At 37.3% G+C, this 26,530-nt stretch overlaps 1 protein-coding gene across 6 annotated transcripts in view; it reads right to left on the reverse strand.

Moving 5' to 3' along the window:
• Positions 1 to 804: 804 nt before the first annotated feature.
• The window catches only part of LOC128687915 (protein tramtrack, alpha isoform), a 113,653-nt gene continuing 87,927 nt past the window's right edge, over positions 805 to 26,530 (reverse strand). For 2 of the 6 annotated variants that reach the window (XM_053775511.2, XM_053775512.2), the window contains exons 11-15: positions 25,682 to 25,831; positions 23,915 to 23,968; positions 22,986 to 23,217; positions 22,552 to 22,625; positions 17,499 to 18,721 (exon numbers count right to left, since the gene is read on the reverse strand). In XM_053775511.2, coding sequence (XP_053631486.1) covers positions 22,597 to 22,625; positions 22,986 to 23,217; positions 23,915 to 23,968; positions 25,682 to 25,831 — 465 coding nt within the window. In that variant the 3' untranslated portion in view covers positions 17,499 to 18,721; positions 22,552 to 22,596. Of the gene's footprint in view, positions 1,769 to 17,498; positions 18,722 to 22,551; positions 22,626 to 22,985; positions 23,218 to 23,914; positions 23,969 to 25,681; positions 25,832 to 26,530 lie in introns of those variants that run through there. The other 4 variants (XM_053775515.2, XM_053775513.2, XM_053775514.2 and 1 more) reach the window with 4 other exon arrangements.

Consider the following 26,530-nt stretch of genomic DNA (forward strand, 5'->3'; position numbering starts at 1 on the left):
AAAAAATACACAATATATCCCTCCAAACTGTCAATATCCCAAACCCCTCCTTCAAAGTGCAGGCACTGTACTTCCCATTTCCAGGACTCAAGTCCAGTTATATAAAATAACCGGTTTCCCTTAATCCCTTCACTATATATTACCCTGCTTACACTCCAACAGCTCGTCTGATCCCAAATACCATTTGTCTCCATTCACTCCTATCTAACATGCTCACGCACACTTGCTGGAAGTCCAAACCCCTCGCCCACAACACCTCCTTTACCCCCTCCCTCCAACCTTTTCGAGGACGACCCCTACCCCGCCTTCCTTCCCCTACAGATTTATACGCTCTCCATGTCATTCTACTTTGATCCATTCTCTCTAAATGACCAAACCACCTCAACAAACCCTCTTCAGCCCTCTGACTAATACTTTTATTAACTCCACACCTTCTCCTAATTTCCACACTTCGAATTTTCTGTGTAATATTTACACCACACACTGCCCTTAGACAGGACATCTCCACTGCCTCCAACCGCCTCCTCGCTGCAGCATTTACAACCCAAGCCTCACACCCATATAAGAGTGTTGGTACTACTATACTTTCATACATTCCCTTCATTGCCTGCATAGATAACATTTTTTGCCTCCACATATACCTCAATGCACCACTCACCTTTTTTCCTTCATCAATTCTATGATTAACCTCATCCTTCAGAAATCAATCCGCTGACACGTCAACTCCCAAATATCTGAAAACATTCACTTCAATGCGAGCTGATAAAAAGTAGCAAGTGAAAAAAGTTGGCCAATTCTGTTCGATTTTCTTTTAATAATATACTGCATAAAGGAGGGGGGATATTTTTTTTTTTTTTTTCAACAAGTCGGCCGTCTCCCACCGAGGCAGGGTGACCCAAAAAAGAAAGAAAATCCCCAAAAAGAAAATACTTTCATCATCATTCAACACTTTCACCACACTCGCACATTATCACTGTTTTTGCAGAGGTGCTCAGAATACAACAGTCTAGAAGCATACACATATAAAGATACACAACATATCCCTCCAAACTGAGGAGAAAAGAAAATTTAAAATACTGTACAAAGAGACAATGAAAAAAAGGGTGTCATTATCAACAAATATGGCTGTAAGAAAATGTCTAAGAAGAAATATTTTGGAGCAAATGCATGTCATTTAATTAAGTGCTGAGATGCTGGATAAGGAAATGGAGATATTAAAAAGATGGAGAGTATTTTAAAACAAGTGAATATAGATGATGAAATTAAGGCAGAGATTTCATGCATAAGGCAGGCTTAATAATGTGGTTTGTTAGTAGGGAAGAGCCAGAATTAAGTATGGAGAAAGTGGTTACTGTATAGTGCATGATGTCTGTTAATTGTTCCAGGAATCATCATCTCTGCAGCCATCTCAGACCGCACCACTAAAATTGTAAAGGAAATATTCCTTAAATAAAAGCTATTAACAAAGACCCTTAAAAATAAAGTTCATACTGAATGTAAGCTGAAGTTTATATGGTTTACCTGCATTTCTGCATATTCGTGCAACAAAGAAAAAACAGCCATCCTGACAGAATGTGAAATGTTTTAAAGACTTCAGTTTCACTCAAATGGATGGTCGCTCTTTTTTTTTTTTTTTTTTACACACTGGCCATCTCCCACTGAGGTAGTGTGACCTAAAAAAGAACACTTTCACTGTCACTCATTCAATCACTCTTGTCAGAAGCCTGCTGACTATTACAGTTCAGATGGCCCTCCACTGTCTATCAACCTGAAAGTGAGAAAAGTTGTGGGGATAATAAGATTGAAATTCTGAAAAAAATGGGGATACAGTTTTAGAATACAGTGGAACCCCGAATATCGGCGGTAATCTGTTCCAGAGGGTAGGCCTAAATTCGAAAAGGCTTAATTCGAAGCAGTATTTCCCATAAGAATTAATGTAAATACAATTAATCCGTTCCAGACACCCAAAAATATTAACAACAACTACATTTTCTAAAGATTAATTATAGTTTTACATACACAAAACAATGAGAACTAAATAAAATATATAAATGGACATTTAAATTACTATTATATACCTTTATTGAAGACTCTTGTTGGCATACGGAAGACAGGGAGGAGAAGAGGGAGGACTGATTATTGTTTGGAAGGGCAATCCCTCTCATCCCATTGAGGGTCGAGAGGCCCTCTCCCAAACTCATTCTCAGGGTTGAAAAATTTTCGAAAAAAAAAAATTATTTTTCTGATGAAATGATAGAGAAACTTTTTCCGATCATAATGACACCAAAAAGTACGAAACTTGATGAAAAACTTATGGAATTATGTTCTTGCGAAGTTAGCGGTCTCAAAGTTGGCGATTTTTCCTACTTTGGGCCCTATTTTCGGCCAATTCCAATGTCGCAGTTGACTAAAGTCATAGCTATTTCCCTAGAACTTCATTTGTTCTATCAATTGAGTACAAGAATCCACCCATTTACCGATTTCAACTACCCAATAAAGTTGTCAGAAATTGGCAATTTGGGCAATTTCACACAAATTTCAGAAGAAGCCAATTTCAAAATAGGGTTCAGAATAAACAAGAGAGACATTCATGGCAATAAAATAACATTTTATCTGTTCATTAGTCACGTCTCTAGGCCCCTCTTACATTACTTTTGCTTTCCATTTTGAATTTTTATTCTCACAGAAAAGAGAAAGCTTTCTGTTATGTATACTACTGCATCATTATAAAAACAGTATAAATGATATCAGCACACTTATGAAAGAATATTAGACTCACCAGCTGACATGTATTGGACGCGTGGCTCGATTTGTTTACTCTCGAATATCGGCAAAAATCGATAATTTTCGCTACTTTGAGTTCACTTTCAAGGTACTTGTCCTTGTGAAACCAATCAAAATAATCACTAATTCTGTACCATATCTTCCATTCTATCTAATGAGACCAAGGAAATGAGAATACAACCATAAATACCATACAAAAATTCAGTAGAAAGTCACTTTTTTAAACCAAAAACACAATCGAAGTTTTCTTTTCTCATTATGCACAGCGTGCTTCAGGATTTTTTTTTATACTGCACACACTGACCACACAGACCCATTCTTTCATATGTAGACCTGCCAGCTTTCTTCCACCAGATTTGAAGGCGCTAGAATTTAGGCGTACAAGTACGTGACCGACCCTGGCTGCAATGACGTACTAGTACGTAACCGACCCTCAAAGGGTTAAGGACTTCAGGTATCAAAGGCCTATCTGGGGTTATTTCCCTCCCTGCCTGCTGCACTCCCTGCATGCCTGCTACACTCCTTGCCTGTCTGGTACACTTCCTGCCCCCCGTCCACAATCCCTGTTTCCCTGCTACACTCCCTCCCTCCATGCTATACTCCCTGCCTCCCTTCCACAGTGTATATGTATAAAGAGCCTAGGATAACTCAAAAAAGTCAGAGAGTGACTTATTTCCATTGGGGTCCTACCTCCATGATACACTCCCTGCTAAACTCCCTTTTGCAACATTAGCTTCCTTGATTTCCCTGCCTCCCTGCTAAATTCCCTTTCACAACATTAGCTTCCTTGATTTCTACTTTCTTTGCCAGGATGGAAGTGACTGCTGATTTGGATTTCCCATACATCTTGGCAAGTTCTAGCACTCGAACACCACTCTCACATTTTTCAATAACTTCTTTCTTAAATTCCATCGCATTTCTCACATTCTTTACCAAAGGAACTTTACTAGCAACTTTCTTTGGGCCCATGGTGGCTTATTTCACAGTCACACTTAATAAACAAGCAGAAAAACCAATGGATTTTAAGGAAATGTTTGGATGAATGCGCGGAGTATATGCTCATCCACCGAGACACAGGGTGACTGACTCACCTATGCAACGGCGTCCCGGCAGGAGGTGGGCTGACGCGTATAATACAGCTGATTTGTGAGGCACTGGCCAAAATACAGAGCAAAACTTCAGCCCAAAAACTGGCCTAAATATGATTCGGATGATAAACGCAGCGGCCGATATTCAGGGTTCCACTGTAGTTCGAGAATGGTTGATACATTTATGAAAGAATGCAAGGTAGGTAGGTGGTTTGGGAACTTGAAAAGCATTCTGAGTGCTCTAGGCAATAAAAAAACAAATACAGCAACAAAAATAAAAAAAGACAAAGTTAACAAACAAGAAAAACTTACTAGCATGAATAAAACATATACACTATAAAAAAAAATGATACCAGGTTAAAATAATTAGCAGCTGTTAAAAATCCTTTTAAATTCTTAAAGGTTTTCTAAAACTTACCCAAGGAGGAAAGGTACCTATGGACTGGCAGAGTGCAAGCATACAGTAGTTCCAAACATGTGGCAATAAGCATAAAGTATGCCTGGTTGCCACCTGGAAAAGACCTGGGCCAGGACATGACTGGCAAACCTATTACAATACCATACAACAAGCAAAAGTACTCAGATTATAATATATTTATGTTTTCACTATGGTAGTTTTGCCTAAATGCATTCATGCATGTTAGCAAAATTCCTTGCCATAAATACATTGTATACAAACATTTATGTATAATACTATACATATGTGTATGGCAAGCTTAAAAGCCAATTTGGCCAAACAAACAGAAGCCAAAAATTAAAATTTTCCTAAACTTTGTTTCTGGTATGACAGTAACTGAATGAATCATGGTTAATGAATTTCCTTCTTTCTGTCACCTGACTTGGGTGGGGAAACTGGCAGTGATAGAAGAAAAAAGACAGTAACAGAAATTAACAGGCTATAGTATGCATTTTCATTGTTTTAAACAAAAATTTACTTAGCAACTTGGCCTACTCTTAATAAATTTACAAAATATAATATAGCTTAATCCTACCAAACTTATCTAAAACAAAGCCTAAATTTAGTTAAAGCATATCAACAAAAGTCTCTAAGATAGTAGGGATACTCCAAAATTCATTATATTCTACAACACTATACTGTCCCCCTAATCTACCCAAACCTCATATAGAAACTGTGCCTGGGAATCCACTTTGGCAACACACCTCAAAACAATTATAACTCAACAGAGGGCAGTTCTCAGAACAATCACAAACTCTACCAATAGAAAATACACTATGCCCTTTTTCAAATTCCTAAACCTACTAAATATAAATGCAATTCATACTTACTGCTGTTCAATCCACATGCTCAAAACATTACAATGTAATGCTAAACTGGACCAATTCCTAGAAAATTGCAACAAAATACAACCACCACACCAGAAACAAATACCTCTTTGATATCCCTTGTATTCAATTTAACATATAGTACAGAAATTCTATGCAAATTAAAGGACCAAAGATCTGCAATAACTTATGAAACTCAAATACAGCCTAAACCATAGGACTTTGCTAAAACATCATCTTATCTCTCAATATTAACCAAATCAACCAAAACATCTGCTAATTAGTTTTATTATGTGACCTCTAGGTTTTTAATTCTGCCAATTCATAAAATATACCACTCGAACCATCACTTGTAATATAGATTTTGTGTGCAATTTTAAAGTTTATTTTATGGAACCTTACTCCACCTTACTACCTCACATTTGTATTAAGTTTAAATAAGACTTCTTGTCTAGTTTTAAGTATAGTACTATGTTCTTATTATCTTGTCTAGTTTTAATTAGTTACTTTGTATTAGGATTAGTCTGCCTAAAATGTCCAGGCATGATAGTGGCTATCTTTGTACTTAGAAAATCAAAATTGTAATTACACATTGTAACCTTTACATAGAAATAAACTTTATCTTATCCTACAAATCCTTTACTCCATGGGTATGTGTAAATACTCTCTGCTATTTTGTATTTATTTTATAGAGTACCAAACTTTGTTACTTAAAATAATCATTGCATCTAGTTTCTAAATTACTAAATTAAAAATCACCTAAAGTTGTAAAAAAGAAATTGTACCTGAGAACTGAATTTATTTTATTGTAAACTAACTCAATTTTTCTTATTGTCATGTACCACGCTATGCTTTTCTTCCACATACAGTATATATATTATATTCATTAAAATTACTTTTGTTCTATATACATCTTAATGTTTTTGTAAATATGTTATGTTATGAATGAAAAGAAGCTGGATAGGAGAGGGGAGAGGAGAGTACAATGCCTGCACTTTAAAGGAGGGGTTTGGGATACTGGCAGTTTGGAGGGATATGTTATATATCTTGGGATACAAGGAGAATAGAAGCATCAGGGAAGAGAGAGGTGAAGGTTTATAAACTAAAAGAGGAAGCAGTTAGGGTAAGATATAAACAGCTATTGGAGGATAGATGGGCTAATGAGAGCATAGGCAATGGGATCGAAGAGGTATGGGGTAGGTTTAAAAATGTCGTGTTAGAGTGTTCAGCAGAAGTTTGTGGTTACAGGAAAGTGGGTGCAGGAGGGAAGAGGAGCGATTGGTGGAATGATGATGTAAGGGAGAAAAAGTTAGCATATGAGAAGTTTTTACAAAGTAGAAGTGATGCAAGGAGGGAAGAGTATATGGAGAAAAAGAGAGAGGTTAAGAGAGTGGTGAAGCAATGTAAAAAGAGAGCAAATGAGAGTGGGTGAGATGTTATCAACAAATTTTGTTGAAAATACGAAAAAATTTTGGAGTGAGATTAACAAGTTAAGGAAGCATAGAGAACAAATGGATTTGTCAGTTAAAAATAAGAGAGGAGAGTTATTAAATGGAGAGATAGAGGTATTGGGAAGATGGAGGGAATATTTTGAGGAATTGTTAAATGTTGATGAAGATAGGGAAGCTGCGATTTCGTGTATAGGGCAAGGAGGAATAACATCTTGTAGGAGTGAGGAAGAGCCAGTTGTGAGTGTGGGGGAAGTTCGTGAGGCAGTAGGTAAAATGAAAGGGGGTAAGGCAGCCGGGATTGATGGGATAAAGATAGAAATGTTAAAAGCAGGTGGGGATATAGTTTTGGAGTGGTTGGTGCAATTATTTAATAAATGTATGGAAGAGGGTAAGGTACCTAGGGATTGGCAGAGAGCATGCATAGTTCCTTTGTATAAAGGCAAAGGGGACAAAAGAGAGTGCAAAAAGTATAGGGGGATAAGTCTGTTGAGTATACCTGGTAAAGTGTATGGTAGAGTTATTATTGAAAGAATTAAGAGTAAGATAGAGAATAGGATAGCAGATGAACAAGGAGGCTTTAGGAAAGGTAGGGGGTGTGTGGACCAGGTGTTTACAGTGAAACATATAAGTGAACAGTATTTAGATAAAGCTAAAGAGGTCTTTGTGGCATTTATGGATTTGGAAAAGGCGTATGACAGGGTTGATAGGGGGGCAATGTGGCAGATGTTGCAGGTGTATGGTGTAGGAGGTAGGTTACTGAAAGCAGTGAAGAGTTTTTACGAGGATAGTGAGGCTCAAGTTAGAATATGTAGGAAAGAGGGAAATTATTTCCCAGTAAAAGTAGGCCTTAGACAAGGATGTGTGATGTCACCGTGGTTGTTTAATATATTTATAGATGGGGTTGTAAGAGAAGCAAATGCGAGGGTCTTGGCAAGAGGCGTGGAGTTAAAAGATAAAGAATCACACACAAAGTGGGAGTTGTCACAGTTGCTCTTTGCTGATGACACTATGCTCTTGGGAGATTCTGAAGAGAAGTTGCAGAAATTGGTGGATGAATTTGGTAGGGTGTGCAAAAGAAGAAAATTAAAAGTGAATACAGGAAAGAGTAAGGTTATGAGGATAACAAAAAGATTAGGTGATGAAAGATTGGATATCAGATTGGAGGGAGAGAGTATGGAGGAGGTGAATGTATTCAGATATTTGGGACTGGACGTGTCAGCGGATGTGTCTATGAAAGATGAGGTGAATCATAGAATTGATGAGGGGAAAAGGGTGAGTGGTGCACTTAGGAGTCTGTGGAGACAAAGAACTTTGTCCTTGGAGGCAAAGAGGGGAATGTATGAGAGTATAGTTTTACCAACGCTCTTATATGGGTGTGAAGCATGGGTGATGAATGTTGCAGCGAGGAGAAGGCTGGAGGCAGTGGAGATGTCATGTGTGAGGGCAATGTGTGGTGTGAATATAATGCAGAGAATTCGTAGTTTGGAAGTTAGAAGGAGGTGCGGGATTACCAAAACTGTTGTCCAGAGGGCTGAGGAAGGGTTGTTGAGGTGGTTCGGACATGTTGAGAGAATGGAGCGAAACAGAATGACTTCAAGAGTGTATCAGTCTGTAGTGGAAGGAAGGCGGGGTAGGGGTCAGCCTAGGAAAGGTTGGAGGGAGAGGGTAAAGGAGGTTTTGTGTGCTAGGGGCTTGGACTTCCAGCAGGCATGCGTGAGCGTGTTTGATAGGAGTGAATGGAGACAAATGGTTTTTAATACTTGACGTGCTGTTGGAGTGTGAGCAAAGTAACATTTATGAAGGGGTCCAGGGAAACCGGCAGGCCGGACTTGAGTCCTGGAGATGGGAAGTACAGTGCCTGCACTCTGAAGGAGGGGTGTTAATGTTGCAGTTTAAAAACTGTAGTGTAAAGCACCCTTCTGGCAAGACAGTGATGGAGTGAATGATGGTGAAAGTTTTTCTTTTTCGGGCCACCCTGCCTTGGTGGGAATCGGCCAGTGTGATAATAAAAAAAAAAAAAATGCTTCTAAACTGTCATATCTGAGTGCCTCTGCAAAGACAGTAATTATGTAAGAGTGATGTGAAAGTGTTGAATGATGATGAAAGTATTTTCTTTTTGGGGATTTTCTTTTTTTGGGGGTCACCCTGCCTCGGTGGGAGACAGCTGACTTGTTGAAAAAAACAATGTAAAATGTTATTGTTTTACCATATCCTTTTTGTCTTATTTTAGGCTTTAGCTCTCCCAAAATGTTCTACATAACCCAGGACTTTTCATGCTCAATATCAAAGATCATCCATTTTTATAACATCTATGTATCATGTTAAAACAAACTGGTTAGCTGGACTCGAGTCTTAGAGGTGGAAATTACAGTCCCTTCACTCTAAAGAAGGGTGGGGATGTTGCAGTTCACCGTCATCTAAACTACGGTGCTGATGAGGCTCTGGCAAGACAGTGATAGAGTGAATGATGGTAAAAGTGTTATTCTTTTTCAGGTCACCTCACCTTGGTGGGAGATGGCTAGTGTTAATTTATTATAATTATTATTATTATTATTGTTATCATTATTCAACCTCAATGAAAATTAAATTTGAAGTTCAGATTGATTTTTGTAATTGTAGCAAAAATTAATACTGTATATCCTCTGCTTGTGTGGCAGGTCAATCATTGCCAAAGTAGCCAAGTCAGTAATTTCAGTCTAGAAAGAGTGACATACATATGTTGTACATTCATACATACACATTAACTAAGACTATTAAGATGTTTCATATCAACGTGGAATATCATTCTTGCAGGTTGACCTCCTCAGTACATAAAACACAAACTTTCTCTAATAAAAGAACTTGCAAAATTTAAAATACAGTTTCCATGAGACTACCCTGAACCCAGAGAACTGGGATGGTCACTTAATGAAAAATCTCAATGACTGCAAAAGAGGAACTGCATGCAAAGGCTATAGTCCGATTAACCACACAAGAGCCAAGAACCAGGAGCCTGGCATTCAGTTACAAGTAGCAACACTTTAATGTAAAAGCCCATTATTCCACTACACTTTTACATGGAATTCCAACACAGGACAGTACCAATATTATTCAAGATGTAATTTTACAATCATTGTGCATTCTTGTGAGGGAAATTCTTTGGTGGGAAATTGTGTGAAGACAAGGTGTGTGGTGTTAAGGGTGACACATGGATGCTACCATTAACGTTACATATACAGTATTTAAAAAAAAAAAAGTAATTTTCTTTATTTTAATGTGTAATTTGAAAACAAACATGCATTTACAGTATAATCATTTCTATTATCCCAAAACACCTGTGTCAAAACAAATGAAAGAGGAAATACTTGCACATTTTAAGACAAATCTAATATCCACCACATGAAGTATCATATATTACACTTTAATTACATTTTCACATTCCTTCCTTGAGCATCCTAATAAAGAGCAAGAAAGAATGCAAAATAAACAAAGATGCATAAAGTGGTAGGTTGCCAGCACCAACAACTCACTATAAACACAATACAGTATTTTATTCAATAGTTACATGGAATTTCAGCATAACAACCATCTATCTACTAAGGATATAATTTTGCAATTGATCTACTAAGGATATAATTTTGCAATTGTGTATTCTGTAATGATAAACTTAATAAAGAGCAAGAATATATGTGATGAGAATGATGTGGTGTCAAAGGTGCCTGTTATAGAGGCTACCTTGATGAAGTTATACTATATTTATTAAAATAGTAATCCTTTTCTTTAATATAAATTTTATAAGGAATACACATTTTTCATATTACTCTATCTTGTTATTTTATGCCTAACCTAGCACCTACCAGTGTAAAATGCATAATGCTTTATCCACCTCATATCTTCTAGAGTAATAAACCTAATCAGGATGCAATTCTACAATTATAAGTAGGTACTGAACCCTGCTTCCCATTTCTTTTTAATACCATAGTGTTTTTATGTTGGTTTTATAACACCTTAGTTGTGCTGATCTGCCCTTGGTCTCAAGCAGCTATGACGTAAAATAATAATCTTGTGTCTATTTATTAACCCCTGTATTATTATTATTATAATCAAAAAGAAGCGCTAAGCCACAAGGGCTATACAGCGCTGCAATTAACCCCTGTATGAAGCCCACTTTCACATTGTTTTGTTCATTGAAGCAATGTGCCGGCATCCTTCTGGCTTATTTGATATAATATCTAGCCATGCCCTCTTGTTCTTGTGAAATTCCTTGTTTGCTGTCTCTGCCCTGGAATATTTTATTTTGTGCAAAAATACTGAATTTTTCTATTCCAAAAAATAAAACATAGTCCTCGTATTCTTTATTCATAGTTCATTCCCTTCAACTCAGGCACCAGTCTTGGTGTTCCCCTTTGTACTTTCATAAGTATAACTTTCTTTTACTAGGTAAGGAATCAACACCAGCACTGCATACTTCAGGAATGGCCATACATGTATAAATGTAGGTTCTTGAATACTACCATATATGACTACAAGGTTGGCTTATGCTGCTAAATGTCACTGTTTATGTGAGCTACAGGAGATAAGTTTAAGGTAATGGCTAGTCCAAAGACTTTTATTTAACATTTTTCTATGAGCTTCTTCTAATGGTTTCCCATTACCAACTCCTGTCTTCATAACTTTTCTTCCAATTGGGTTAAATTTTATTAACTATTTATTCAGCTATTCCTGAAGTCAGTTCAATTTTTACTGCAGCCTTCTTTCATTCTCATCATCTGCAAATAAGATATGCAAGAGACAATTATAGTCCAACACCAATTCTTCCTAAATTACACCCATTACAATACCACCTTGATACTTTAGGACTTAACACAGTTTTCTGTTTTTCAAATATTTCCCTTCCGTGTTAATACCTTCTCTATTACCCCAGCCTGCTTCCTCAATTTGCATGTTACACTCACTTGGGATGCACTTGTTTGTGGTTCAGGGCTTGCTTCCTGTTACCTTTCTTAAACACTAGTATCATATTTGATATTTTTCAATCCTATTTTCCTTCACCCATCACCATCACTAATGATTTGCTCAAGATCAGTATGTCTTGCAGAGTATTTCAGCTCTCTTAATATGCATAGCAATATTCCATCTGGCCCAATACACTTCATGTACAAAGTTCCATCAGGAATCCCTTCTTTTCCTCATTAGTCGTTTCAATGCTTGGTAGTCCTGCAGTATGTATAGGGTTTAACCATTCTTCTATCTCTAATATTAGTCCTTATGCATATGTAAAAAAAAAAAAAATATCTGTAGAGCTCAATGCCCTCCCTCATTTCCTTTGAGTGATTTTCTTTCCTTAACATTATCACTTACTCCTTTAATGTCATTTTAATTCCAAAATTAAATAATAAAGTGAAGCACTAAACCCAAAAGGGTCATACAGCACTGATTTTCCTTCTAATGTGGCTGTGAAACAGTTTTCGTCCCACCTATGCCTTGGCTGCTATGTCCATTTCAATTTCTTTCAGCATACTTCATCACTCAGACAGTTGATCTCTGCAGTGGGTTTTACTCTGTGCTTTCATTTTTTTTTTTTTTTTTTACAATTCTGCCCTCTAAAACTGATGACTAAACTATGGGTTCTCCCAGACTCATTTGTTTTCCTTACATTTGTACTTCTGGTTGAAAAATCAATTTCTTGGTTTGACCATTTCCCAAATTGATCTCATCACTGTACTTGAACCAGATTAAAAGAATTTAATCCTTTCATAATCACCTTTTCTGTACTGTCTAAATTTCCAAATCACTTTTAGATAAAGTGATCACTTGTCCCAAGAGGTATTCTGGTCTATTTTCTCTCAGTTTTACTGGAAGTAACAAAATGATCAAGACTCACTGGTTCATTTCCATTTACTATTGTCAGTTCTTTAACATGCTCTAGGAAGTTTAGCATTATAAATTCCAGCAGCTTACTCTGAGCCCTCTTAAAAGTTCCAGTTCTTCTAGATAATATTCTAGTGTTGCAACTCCTAAACTTGCTTTGTATGTTTTCTATGCAATTTTATCAATGAATTTTTATATATATATAGAGAAACAAAAGTCATACAGAGTCAGGGAAATGGGAGGTGAATAGATTTGATTCAAGAGATCAAATTCCTTTGATGAGGAGCCCATCACCAACAAGGCCCCCTTAACCCTAACGAACAATGTTCTTTTCATAATAGTATTCGAGTCCTCCATTATTTGTTGGCAGATTGTAACTGACAGAAAGATTACAGTTTTTCACAATTGAGCCACTTATATACTGCAATGAGAACCAATCATAGCGATTAGCATTTCTACAAATCTCAACTGGTTCTTGATCAGAAATGCTACTTTCCCTCACCTCTCTCTCCATTCTATCTTCATTATGGGATTATTTCTAGAGTGGGTAGGACGAATAGTTGTAAATATCTTTATTTCTACAAGTACATGTACAAAGAATACAGGCCCAGCTTACATCAATGACATACTACTACACCTACCATCCGACTTACGACCTGCTCAACACACGACCACTCGACCATGTTTTTTTTGCCAAATTTCTGGGAAATAAACAACTGTTTGTGTTGTACACAGTGTTTATCCTAAACCTTACTGTATAAAATACAGTACTAACAGCATAAAAAGTAAAAAATGAAATACAGTGGACCCCCGACATTCGATGGCATCGACATTCGATACGATTCGTACGAGATGTGTCCACGTGTGGCCTGAACTGCCCCATGTGTGCCAGTGTTTACAAGCCAGCCAGTGCGCGCGCATCTAAGGATACATTCGGTACATTCCATATTATCCATATTATCACTGTTTTTGGTGCTTGCTTCTGCAAAATAAGTAACCATAGGCCCCAAGAAAGCTTCTAGTGCCAACCCTTCGAGAAAAAAGGGGCTAATGACTATTGAAATGAAGAAAGAGATAATTGCAAAGTACGAAAGTGGAGTGCGTGTCGGAGTGCATGATGATTTGGTAAAGAAATTGCCTGCAACTAGTGGTGATGTGAGTGAATTTAAGGCCAGCAAAGGATGGTTTGAAGGATTTAAGAATCGTAGTGGCATACACAGTGTGGTAAGGCATGGTGAGGCTGCCAGTTCGAGTCCTAATGGAAGGGGATTCCCCTTCTAAACACTAACACCATCCACACTCTCCCCTCATCCCATCCCATCAATCATCACCAGATCTTCATTAAAGGTAAGTGTTAATTATTCTATTGTTATTGTAATTATTCTATTGCATTAAACTTAATATTTCATGTGGTAAAAAAATTTTTTTCATACTTTTGGGTGTCTTGCACCGATTAATTTGATTTCCATTATTTCTTATGGGAAAATTAATTCGACTTTCCATATTTTCAACATTCGATAGCTCTCAGGAACGGGTTAGTATCGAATGTCGAGGGTCCACTGTACCAAAATAAAACAATAAAATAAAATCATTACAAAAGTGTGACGTTGATATTCAGTAGTAAGGTTCGAGTTACGTCCATTTTGACTTACGATTGGTCAAAACCAAGCTTGGTCGTAAGTTGGATGGTACCTGTACATAGAAAGCCACTTGTTTTGCAGAGCATTTCGGGCAAATTAGGTCATTTCTTGTCCAGGGATGCAACCCAAACCAGTTAAGACTAACTCCCATGTACCATTCTACTGATGAAGAACACAGACAACCAGTAAAGAAACATGCCCAATGTTTCTACCCTTGCCAGGAATCGAACCCAGACCCTCGCTGTGTGAAGCGAAAGCTTTAGCCACCAAGCCACGGGGAACCACTGTGGGCCATGAATGCTGATACTCAGTGGTGGCCTAGTTGATATAGTCACCTATAAGAATGAGAGACTACTGGTACTCCTTACTTAATTTATTTTCCCAATATAGTAAAAAAAAATTATATATTTTGACTCCACAGTACACACAAATGAATGTATGTCAGATTAGGTCAGAGGGGAAGGAGGAAGGTAGGTTAGGAATAAGCAGATGGGCAGGAAGGTAGGTACACTGATGCTCGCCTATTTGTGGTTGCAGAGGTCGATTCTCAGATTCTGACCCCATCTCTTAACCTGCCACTCTTCAGATTCACACCCTCCTAGCTTCATGAGCTCTATCATACCTGCTCTTAAAAATCTGTATGAAGCCTGCCATCACCACTTTCTCAATAAGATCATTCCACTTCCCAACCACACTGCAACTGAAGACATAATATATCTAAGATCACATGTCTGAATTTTCCAAAGTGTTTTGTATATTGTTATGTTCCCTCTGGTTCTGTCCTCCAATATTGTTAAGTCCAATTTCAGTAGCCTCTCCTTGTAGCTACATTAGTCAGGAGCCAGATCCTTTGAAACCTTTTCCTGTCTTCAACTGTTTTTCTCATCAGCTCTACATCAGCAAACAGGGAATTACTTAATAAATCCCATCTGGAATGTCATTCACAAACCAGAAACATTACTGGTTCTAAAACCAATCCTTGAAGAACTGCACTAATGTCTTCCCCATCCTTAAGTCTCTTACCTGACAATCACAGTGTGTATGCGTACGTGTTGTGTGTACATAGTGTGTGTGTGTTGTTTTTTGTGTGCACGCACGTGTGTTTTGTGTGCGTGTGCATGTGCTTGCCTCCATGGCAGCATAATTTTATGTTTAATTAATATCACTCCTAGTTTAAGTGTTTGAATTGCCTTGTATAACTAGGAACATTACCCATTTACAAAATCTCTACTGGAGCTGCTCACACCTGAGTGTGCATACACACCTCAACGTGAGAAATTTATAGCATCCCCGGTCTCATGGCAGTACTCGCTTATGGCAAGTACAAGGCCAGGAGCCTGCACCTATGCAATTTATTCCTTCCCTGGCAAACCTGCATCTTAACATGGTTCAAAATATCTCACTCATGACTGTGAATGACATTCATAATGATGTGGAAAATACTTAAAATCTTGAATACTTGTGCAATTTCAACTAGAGCTCAGATGGATCCCAGGTGTGTGAATCTTAACTATAACTAAGCCAAGGAGTCAACTTGAGTCTCTCTGTTTCACCTGGGATGTTGATTTTAACAAATTAACCAGCATTCCTATGGCTGGGAATGTACAAGATTATTATAATTCAAGTCAGGAAGCACTAACCCCAGAGGGGTCATACAGCACCTGGTGAATAAGGGGTAGCCAGGTTTGATTTGAGAAAGGGAAGGGTAGCTCCAGTTAACTGAATCAACACCTTTCACCAGCATTAATGCACCCTCCTCCTATGAGTTTTGTTTTGATATTTTGAATATATATTCTAACCATAATCAGTTTTCAGTTTATGAAACAAGGGAAAATTTGGTTGCAATGGAAGACTTGCAACTACTAGTTCTATGTGACTTTTATTCCAGGAACTGGAAGAAATACAGAGTTCACACTCTTTAAGCAAATATTACATGAACACTTCTAGCAATTCCATAAAAGGGGCTTTCAGGTTTCTAGAAACTATAGAAATGCTGTTAGTGTTTGAATTCCCAAACTGACTGCTTTGAAGTCATATAACTGCTTGAATATATAATTTGCTTTGAATATATAACTGCTCGATCCCAAGCTACAAACCTGGTAAATTCGAAATTGTGACATCACCCCTCTTTAAAAAAAAAAAGTTAAGCTAAGTATGGCACTTCACTGAAAAGGGAAATCTCTCCTCTCAACTTCATTATATCTAAAAAAATTTACTATTTTGCAAAATTTTAAGACATTTAATTGCAATGAATGACAGTGCTACTGATATACAATTGGTAATATCAAAGTAGCTTATACAGGGGAAAATTATCCTGACTTTCTATGCCGGTTCTTTTCTTCACTTTTTTTTTTTTTTTTTTTTTTTAGGATAAAATCTGCAGAAGATAGAACACTTAAATGCTTGTTTAACCATTTAATGCTAGTTGACATTTCCCTTTGCATTAACAGCAACAAGATGGCGTTCTGAAGTTTATTGCTACATCGCCCTGTTTTACTATTTTTCCAAAAATATGACACCAATTATATAACATTTTGATCCCAAAGCTAGTTATTATTTGGTTAGCTGTGAAACTGTAAATGCTGGCAAACATAGTAGAGCATCAAAATTTTTTACTAATAGGTATAAAGTGCAATGCTGATCTTTGTACTAACTTCCATCCAATAGTTCTTACAGACTTTATTACAAGTTTTCAGCTGAGGAAGTAGTTAAATCCAGTTCACTGAAGGAGGGTCATTGAACTGCGATGTCCATGCACTTCTGTAAAGACAGCTATTGAATAAACGATGGTGACTGCATTTCCTTCTTCGGGTCACCCTACTTTGTTGGGAGACAGTCTACATGGTTAAGAAAATATAATAAAAACAATGTTTTCAGAGAAAAATTATATATTGAAAATTATAAATTGAAAATTATATACTGAAAATTGTATATTGAAAATTATACAATGAAAAATAAGAGAAAATTAAGGTTTAATAAGGTTATAAATTATTTGGCCTTCACTACTGACACGACTAATAAAGAGTTACATTTCACAAGTGATTCTTCCTGATGAAAGCATGGCTGAGAGTTAGATTATCTAAACATTTTATGTTATTTCATTTACAATACAACTTTTATATATAAAAATCCTACTCTTTGTAATTTAGTGTATTTTCTTATTTCCTTTCACATAATTTCAACATCCAATTTCTTACATCTTATTCCTTGATTTAAAAAACTGAAGTTTAACTAAATATCTTACATAACTGCATTATTCATCACTAAATGCCAATCTGCATTACTAACGGACCAGTTTTTTAAAAGTGGAGTCAATTAAAAAAATTTATGATTTGGCTAGTTTGATATTTTCATTAACCCCAAACCCATCCTACAGGTAGTACTCACCATGTATGTATGTATGTGTGTGTGTGTGTGTGTGTGTGTGTGTGTGTGTGTGTGTGTGTGTGTGTGTGTGTGTGTGTGTGTGTGTGTGTGTGTCTGTGTGTGTGTGTCTGTGTGTGTGTGTCTGTGTGTGTGTGTCTGTGTGTGTGTGTCTGTGTGTGTGTGTCTGTGTCTGTGTGTCTGTGTGTGTGTGTGTGTGTGTGTGTGTGTGTGTGTGTGTGTGTGTGTGTGTGTGTGTGTGTGTGTGTGTGTGTGTGTGTGTGTGTGTGTGTGTGTGTGTGGCGCGTGCGCGCGCGTGCGCGCGCGTGCGCACGAGCACGCCACCCTATACTGAATGCAGAAAAAGGTCAACTGATACAGAACTCTTGATCTTGTGCTCATCCAGCATTAAAGAAATATTACTTTTGAAATGCATTAAAATGCACAACTAAATTTTTCCAATACACAATAATGTTTAATAAACAATATTAAAGGGAAAAAAAGAGGCGACAAAACATAGTCATTTTAATATCCTCTTATGAAAATGCATATAATGTAGTCAGGTAGCAGTATTACAGTGCCTGAATCAAGCAGCTGGTCCCATCCATTTAATCTAAACTATCAACTGGCTAGCAGCATTGTATTACTTTCCTAAGAGAATGGTGGGAAATAAATCACTAAACATTAGGTGTACACCCAGCAATAACTGAGCCATTAGGCAGAACATTCTTGACAAGCTCACTGGACACGTACACTATTCATATATTAAAAAACCTTTTCTCAAGAGGACAATATTGAATATGAATGATATGAATCTTAATGACACAATGATAACATGATAGTGATGTTTTGTTTTAAAAGAGATTGGTATCAGCGGGATAAACAAGACAGAAAATATTTTTTTTTTTCAGATATCAGCAGCAAAACACCTTTTAACACCCAGAGAAAAGGGTATTTGTAATTTATGTGACAAATGCCACTCAAAAAAAAATTAAACACACAAAAATATTTGGTATCTATTCATAGCTGAAATATGCCATGCTTACTTATGTCAGGAATTTTAAGCATATCTTGAGCTAAACAAATATGTACAAATGACTTACAGGAAATACTGTACAAGGAAGGTGCACACAGACAAATCCAATATAATAAAGAGGCTCTAATAACACAGGATCAAGAGTTCAAGGAATTTTGGTTAATCTATGACAAGTGAGATCCATGTGCTATACACATCTGCTGCCTTCAAGGATTTCCCAACAGTCTGCAAAAACAAGTGATAATTTAGTGATACTGTAAAATGAATACCTATATCAATTAAATCTACTAATACCTGTCTCCCTGGCCTTGTCTTTCCTGCCTTTGTGTGTATTTGCTTGTTTGCAAACTGTTTACTATGAAATTCCTAATAATGGCTTTACACACAATCAACTACTGTATTGTATCATACTTAGTACACATGAACGAACACAGGTGCATTCAAAACAATACAGCAAGCAAATGTCTTCACTCAGTGTGGAAACTGGGAGTTGAAAAACATTAATAATGCAGTCACACTATTCTTAGCTTTAATTTTAGCTTTTATTATTTTAACAATCCCCTGTTGAGTATTATTGTTAAGTCCAACTAATATAGCTGGGTAGAATAATTTTTTTTTTTTACACGTCAGCTGTCTCCCACTGAGGCAGGGTGACCCAAAACAGAAACATTTTCATCATTGTTCACACCACCACTGTCTTGCCAGACACATGCAGATACAAGAGTTTAGATATCACTCAAAACAGCAAATATCCTAAACCCCCTCCTTTAAAGTGCAGGCATTGTACCTCCCACCTCCAGGACTCAAGTCTGGCTAACAAGTTTCCACACACAAAATAAAAATTAAGGCCAAAAGGATGCATGTAGTTGAATATCAGAACAGAAAAGATAGTTAAATGCTCGTTAAAAAGATAGCCAAGACTCATTAAAAGGTACAAAAAACTTTAAGACATAATTATACATAAATTAAAAATTATTTCATGCAAGGTTTCCTAATTTAACCCTTTCACTGTCGGCGACGTATAGGTACAGCTTACAAGCCAGTGTTGGTGATGTATTAATAACCCAAAATTCTAGCAGCTTCAAATCTAGCAGGAGAAAGCTGGTAGACCAACATGTGAGAGAATGGGTCTGCACGGTTAGTGTGCACAGCATTAAAAAAAATCCTGCAGCACGCAGGATTAAAATGCTCACTTTGAGGTGCATTTTCGTATGGTATTTATGGTTGCATTCTCATTTTCTTAAATCTCATTTTATAGAATGGAAGATACGGTATATTACAGAAACAAGAGATGATTTTGATTGGTTTCACAATGAAAAGTACCTTGAAATTGAGCTCAAAGTAGCAGAAATGTTCGAGTTTTGCCAATGTTCAAGAGTCCAATACACGTCCAACTGGCCAGTCTAATACACACTCACGAATAGGTTGACATTATTTATAGAATTATATAATAATGCAGTTATCTTCATAACAGCAAATCTATTTTTTGTCTGAATAAAATTTCAATATGGAAAGCAAGAGTAATATAAGAGGGGCCTGGAGACATGACTAATGAATAGAGAAAATGTTATTTTAGTGCCAGGAATGTCTGCACTGTTTATTCTGGACCCTATTCTGAAATTGGTATCTTTTGAAATTTGCGTGAAATTGGCCAAAATGCCCATCTGTCCACTTTATTGGGTAGCTGAAATCGATAAATGAGCGGTTTCTTGTACTCAGTCGATAGAACAAATGGAGTTCTAGAGATATAGCTATGAGTTTGGTAAACTGTAAAAATGGAATTGGCCGAAAATAGGGCTCCAAGTAGGTGAAATCGTATACCTATCGCCGAGACCGCTAACTTTATGACAGCATAATTCCCTAAGTTTCCCATCAAATTTCATACTCTTGGTGTCATTACCATCAGGAAAAGATTCTCTATCATTTCATAAGAAAAATTATTATTTTTAAAATTCTTTGACACTGAGAGTGAGTTCAGGATCAAGGGTCTCAACAGTGACCCTACACTACAAAAAAGTTTAAGGGAAAAAAAATAAAGGTTGGTCTAAGTAAGGGGTCTAGAAAGCACATCCTATAATACATATCCGCTCTGTAAATTTGCCTCACATTGCATTCTCAAAGAATACATAACTCAGGCAAAGCCAGGAAGGCAGTACAGTGGACCCCCGACCAACGAAGGCATCGTCTAACAATAAATTCGGCTAACGAAGCTTTTGAGCGTAAAATTTTTGGCCCGACCAACGTGATTCATCCCGAACGCGTCCACGTGTCCCGTCTGGCCTGAGCGTGCCTTAGCTGCCCTGCCTTCAGTTAGTGTGTCAGTGTTTACAAGCCAGTCCAGTTGCATCCACACATACATTCGGTACATTTTGTATTATTCCAGCGTTTTTAGTGCTTGTAACTGCAAAATAAGCCACCATGGGCCCCAAGAAAGCTTCTAGTTCCAACCCTGTGGTAAAAAGGGCAAGGATTACAATTGAAATGAAGAAGATCCTCACAAAGTATGAAACTGGAGTGCGTGTCTCCGAGCTGGCCAGATTGTATAACAAATCCCAATCAACCGTCGCTTTATCTAGCCAACAGAAAGGCAATCAAGGAAGCTGTTGTTGCAAGAGGTGCAAGTATCTTTTCGAAACACAGATCGCAAGTACTCGAAGATGTTGGGAGACTGTTACTGGTGTGAATAAACGAAAAACAGATATCAGGAGATAGCATCTCTCAAGCGATCATATGTGAAAGGGCAAGGCAGTTGCATGACAATTTAATTAAAAAAATGCCTGCAACTAGTGGTGATGTGAGTGAATTTAAGGCCAGGTGTCATTTATTCTTCATTATACAATATACACATGTATACATGTATTGTGCATCTATCCTTCTGTTTGTGTGTAGGAAAATGTATATTTCATGTGGTAAAAATATTTTTTTTTTCATACTTTTGGGTGTCTTGAACAGATTAATTTGATTTCCATTATTTCTTATGGGGAAAATTAATTCAACTAATGACAATTTCGTCTAACGATGAGCTCTCTGGAACGGATTAATATCGTTGGTCGAAGGTCCATTGTATACCTTAACATTACTGACATCATTCGTGAAGTAATAATGATACAATTGTAAACAACTCATTGAATGAGGATTTGAACCCATGGCAAGCCATATCCACTGCACCACACTGGCCTATTTTAAAACTGACTGACTACGAGTTCAAGCCCTTCATTTAGTGAGAATTTCTGCTATGATTATAGAATTTTTCCATTATCACACTGATAATACAGTGAAGTTTTAGTATTTATAGCTCACTCCAAAAAAATAAACTTCAACTTATTGTTAGAGACAACCCACTTTATATGTGGAATGTCCCCTTCTATCACCTATGCGCATGTAAGCTACTGTATTTTATGGCATAGAAGATGCCATTTTTTTTTTTCGAAAGTAGGTCTCAAAACTTTACCCAGTGTCTTGGAGGCCAAAGGTTATACAAGAACATGAGAAAGAAGGAGCACTGGAGCAGGCCTTCTGGCCCATGCTAGGCAGGTCCAAGTCACACCCACTTTACTCAGAGGCCTCAACTTAAGCCTAGAGAAGTTTTTTCAATACTAAACAGTAATCTAAGCTCCTGTATATAAAAGAGCCATGCATGCTCACTGCCAGTCCCTAGGCACCTTCCCCTCTTTCATACATTTACTGAACAAAAGTACCAACCACTGCAAACCTATATCCCCACTTGCTTTTAACATCTCTGTCATCCCATCTGTTCCAGCTGCTTTACCCTCTTTCATTCTACCCAATGCCTCATGCACCTCCTCCCACACTCACATCCAACTCTTCTTAACTCCTAAAAGGCATTTATATATTCCTGTATATTATGTTTTTACCCCATCAGTCATCTCCCACTAAGGCAGAGGAAACGTCTTCATTCATTCAATCACTGTCTTACCAGATGTGTACTGACATCACAATTCAGATGACTCCTATCTGTTAATTCCCTACCCCTCCTTCCAAGGGATTCAGAACCTGTCATAAAGTACGGTATATAATTAATACTGATTACTAACCTGAACTTACTCTAAACAACACTGCAGAAACAAAAGATGCAGTATTTAGTTTTTCATTTTTTTACCTCTCCCACCTGCAAAGAGTAAAGATTTATGTTAGAAATATATGCACATTTTTATATATATGCTTTTATTTGCATTTGTATTGCATTTAATTCATATAGCATAACAATGCATTATCTCTGAAATCAAAATGTGCATGAGTACTGAAGGGGTGCAACAAAAAATATGAATTTTATTTTTTAATCTATGTACCCCCCTCCTTATTTGCTTGTGTGTTTGTGGGGGGATGGGTAAAGGAAAGGTCAACTCCACCAGTTGGTACAAACTAACTTTTGAGTGTCTTACATGATTAAGCCCTACCATGCCTATTTTTGAACTGATGTACTGATTCAGCTCATTCCAATCCCCATTGTTACAAATATGTACTGTACCTTGAGTGGGAGATTCTGGAACTTTCCTCTTCAGCATGCCCATAGCCTCTATCATCTTCTGTGAAGGTTGTCTGCGGCGTTTCCCAGTATCTTCTCCTGCAGTGCCATCTGCAACTTCGTCTACATCTTCATCACCTACACCTTCTGTGTCTACCCCATCTGTGGTGGCAGAGGTAACACCTGCTTCGTCTTCCTCTGCTACATCTCCCAGGCAAGGCATAGATGCGCCAACCTATAGAATAAATTTCTATCAGTTATCTTACTCTTGAGAACCATAATCAAGAATGCTCGGTCATGGTTTAGGCCATCCCAACAATTAAAGCCATTTATTTTTTTCAACACATCGCCCCTTCCCCACCGAGGCAGGGTGACCCAAAAATAAAGAAAAAACTTTCATCATCATTCAACACTTTCACCATCACTCATACATAATCACTGCCTTTGCAGAGGCGCTCAGATACGGCAGTTTAGAAGTCCCTCCAAACTGCCAATATCCTAAACCCCTCCTTTAAAGTGCAGGCACTGTACTTAGAATAAACCTATAAAACAGGTTAGCTATTCCCATCTTATACTGGATTGGGCAGGATAATGAAAAAACTTAGATAATGAAAATGCAAAGCTATAAACTGATGGTGATTTCTAACTCAGACTTGTACAAATAAGGCCACTCCTAACTTACTTTAACTAACAATGACCTATTACATACTATATTCTAAAAGGTCTATATAATCAAATTTAATGACCTACTCCATTTTTACTGAACTCATCACTATGCATTCTTTAAAGTATAATTGGTAGTCAAAGTATTACTAATATTAAGTGTCCAAATAAATATATATATAACCTCTATCAATTGTAAAGTGAATCTAGGCAAACAAGAGAAACTGTATAAGATATGCAAACAACAATAATGTGGAGATATTAACTACCTCAGTTCGGTCATCTGATCCATCTCCATCAAGGCTTGGCATGTCAGGTCCCACCTAGAGAAGAATAAACCATTAGGACAAAAAATTTACTACTACTGCTACTGAATAAAATACTCAGTGCCTGAAAACATACTTGGTTGCTTTGTACTTAAACCTATCAAAAGTTGTTCATTAATTTTTGAGGGCTGTATAATAAGCAAGTGTATGTAGTGCACCCATAGTTGTGGCACATAGCATATTTCATAAGGTATTTGTTTAAATGAAATTTGTTCTCAAGATCAGACACACATACTTATTCTTACATTCCTGGGAAAGCCCTAAACTTGTAGAGGTCATACAACACCTGAGTAAATGGAAGGCATTCAAAATCGATTCAAGGAATCAAAAAACAAGTACGGTGGAACCCCGAATTTCAGCCGTAATCTGTTCTAAAAGGTTGGCCTAAATCCGAAAAGGCCAAAAACCGAAGTAATATTTCCCTTAAGAATTAATGTAAATACAATTAATTCGTTCCAGACACGCAAAAATATTAACAAAAAAATACATTTTTTAAAGGTTAACTATAGTTTTACATGCACAAAACAATGAGAACTAAATAAAATAACTAATGTAATGGATAAATAAACATTTAGCATCACATTTGCCTTTATTGCAGATTCTTGTTGGCGTATGGAAGACAGGAAGGACTGATTATTATTTGGAAGGGGAATCCTCCTCCATAAGGACTTCAGGTATCAAGTCCCTATCTGGGGTTACTTCCCTTCTTAGTCTTTTACTGGCACTAGGACCAGCTTGAGTCACTGCACCCCTGTCTCACAAAAAACTGTCCAGAGAGGTCTGTTTCTGGAGTCTCTTAAAAATTTGCCTGAAGAGGGACAAGGTTTTGTCACTGAACATGATGCAGATATGGCTTGTTTCAGCTTGGTCAGGGTGATATTTCTCCACAAAACTCTGCACCTCACTCCACTTTGCATAAATGTCCTTAATTGCTGAAGAAGGCACCGTCTTCCCTCTCCCTTCCTCCTCCTCTGAACCTATTTCCTCAGCTGTGGTCTGTTGCTGTTGCAGATGAAGGTGTTGCACAGAGTGTCTCTCACTCACCGAGAGACATAGCCAGACTGACTCACGCATGCGGTGTGGCGGGTGGACGCGTCCAGTATGGCCAATTTCTGAGTTGCCGGCAGAAATCCAGGATAGAATTTCGTCCAAAAAAGTGGCCAATATATGAGGTTCCACTGTACCATGCCTTAGATCCAGAGCCCATCATCACCATAAAGGAACCTTCCTCAAGGGAAATCAGGAATGCAACACACATTTTTGTAAGGTGCAAAATACGTTTTCAAAAAATATATTCCTGGTGTGCCAGATCCATATGAAATTCACCATATTACCTCACCTGAACTAGAAAAAAATGTTATAACTTTTAAAAGACAGCTTTGACACCAGGCATTTATTCCCAAAATAAATTTGCTTTTCTAGTCAAGTGTACATCAATGCAGGTAGTTTAGTTTAAATAATTTTGTAATTTTGGCACAAAATATTTGATGGATTAAAATGAGATTTGCAGGTTTATTTCTTTCAACCCACAATGACTAATGATGCAATCAGCTGGTTTTATCTACTAATATATTATACCTGAGAGTAAGGTGATCTACCGGTATTAAAACAGTCATATCTAAAATCCTAAACTAGCAATAAATGCAACTTTATTAGAAGTGGCCATAATTAAATCTTAAATTTTAAACAAGAATATTTAGTTTCACTTACTTCAGTTGCCTCTTCACTAGCGCCATTCTCATTTTCTGTGGGCTGCTTTTCACCAAGCTTGACCAAGGACTCTACAACACTCATGGTTTCTAGTGCACCTGTATCCCCAACAACTGCACCACTTGATGTTACTGGCACACCACTTGTTTCCTGTTTATGTGAATCAGAGTTCTCAAGTTGCCTTACCAACATTAAATATATTTGGCATCAATTGTTCCTCATTTCTCTTTTTTCAAACAATGGATCATTTGCTCTTTAGCCTTGTTGGTTTTGAACATACAGGCATACCTTGCTAATACGGCAGGTTAGGTTCCAGACCACCACCGTAAAAGAAATTGCAGCTTTTTTTTCACTTGCTAGTGCACATAAAAGTCTAATAACATGCTGATATGTGTGTAATAGTGCCAAGCCTAAAAAAAAATGCAAAAGTACAAATAATGAATAAGAAAATGGTAGTGTCAGCTGATGTGTGTATCACTGCCAAAAAATAATGAACGTGAATAGATAGTAGGTTGGTAGACAGCAACCACCAAGGGAGGTATTACCATCCTGCCAAGTGAGTGTGAAACAAAAGCCTGTAATTGTTTTACGTGATGGTAGGATTGCTGGTGTTTTGTCTGTCTCATAAATATGCAAGATTACAGGTACGTCTTGCTACTTCTACTTACACTTAGGTCACAATACACATATATGTACATGTTTATTTATACGCACTCATCTGAGTTTTCCTAGGTAGTAGGTTGGTAGACAGTAACCGCCCAGGGAGGTACTACCGTCCTGCCAAGTGAGTGTAAAATGTAAGCCTGTAATTGTTTTACATGATGGTAGGATTGCTGGTGTCCATTTTTC

Source organism: Cherax quadricarinatus, chromosome 10 (genome assembly GCF_038502225.1).
Source record: "Cherax quadricarinatus isolate ZL_2023a chromosome 10, ASM3850222v1, whole genome shotgun sequence".
NCBI classification, from domain to species: domain Eukaryota; kingdom Metazoa; phylum Arthropoda; class Malacostraca; order Decapoda; family Parastacidae; genus Cherax; species Cherax quadricarinatus.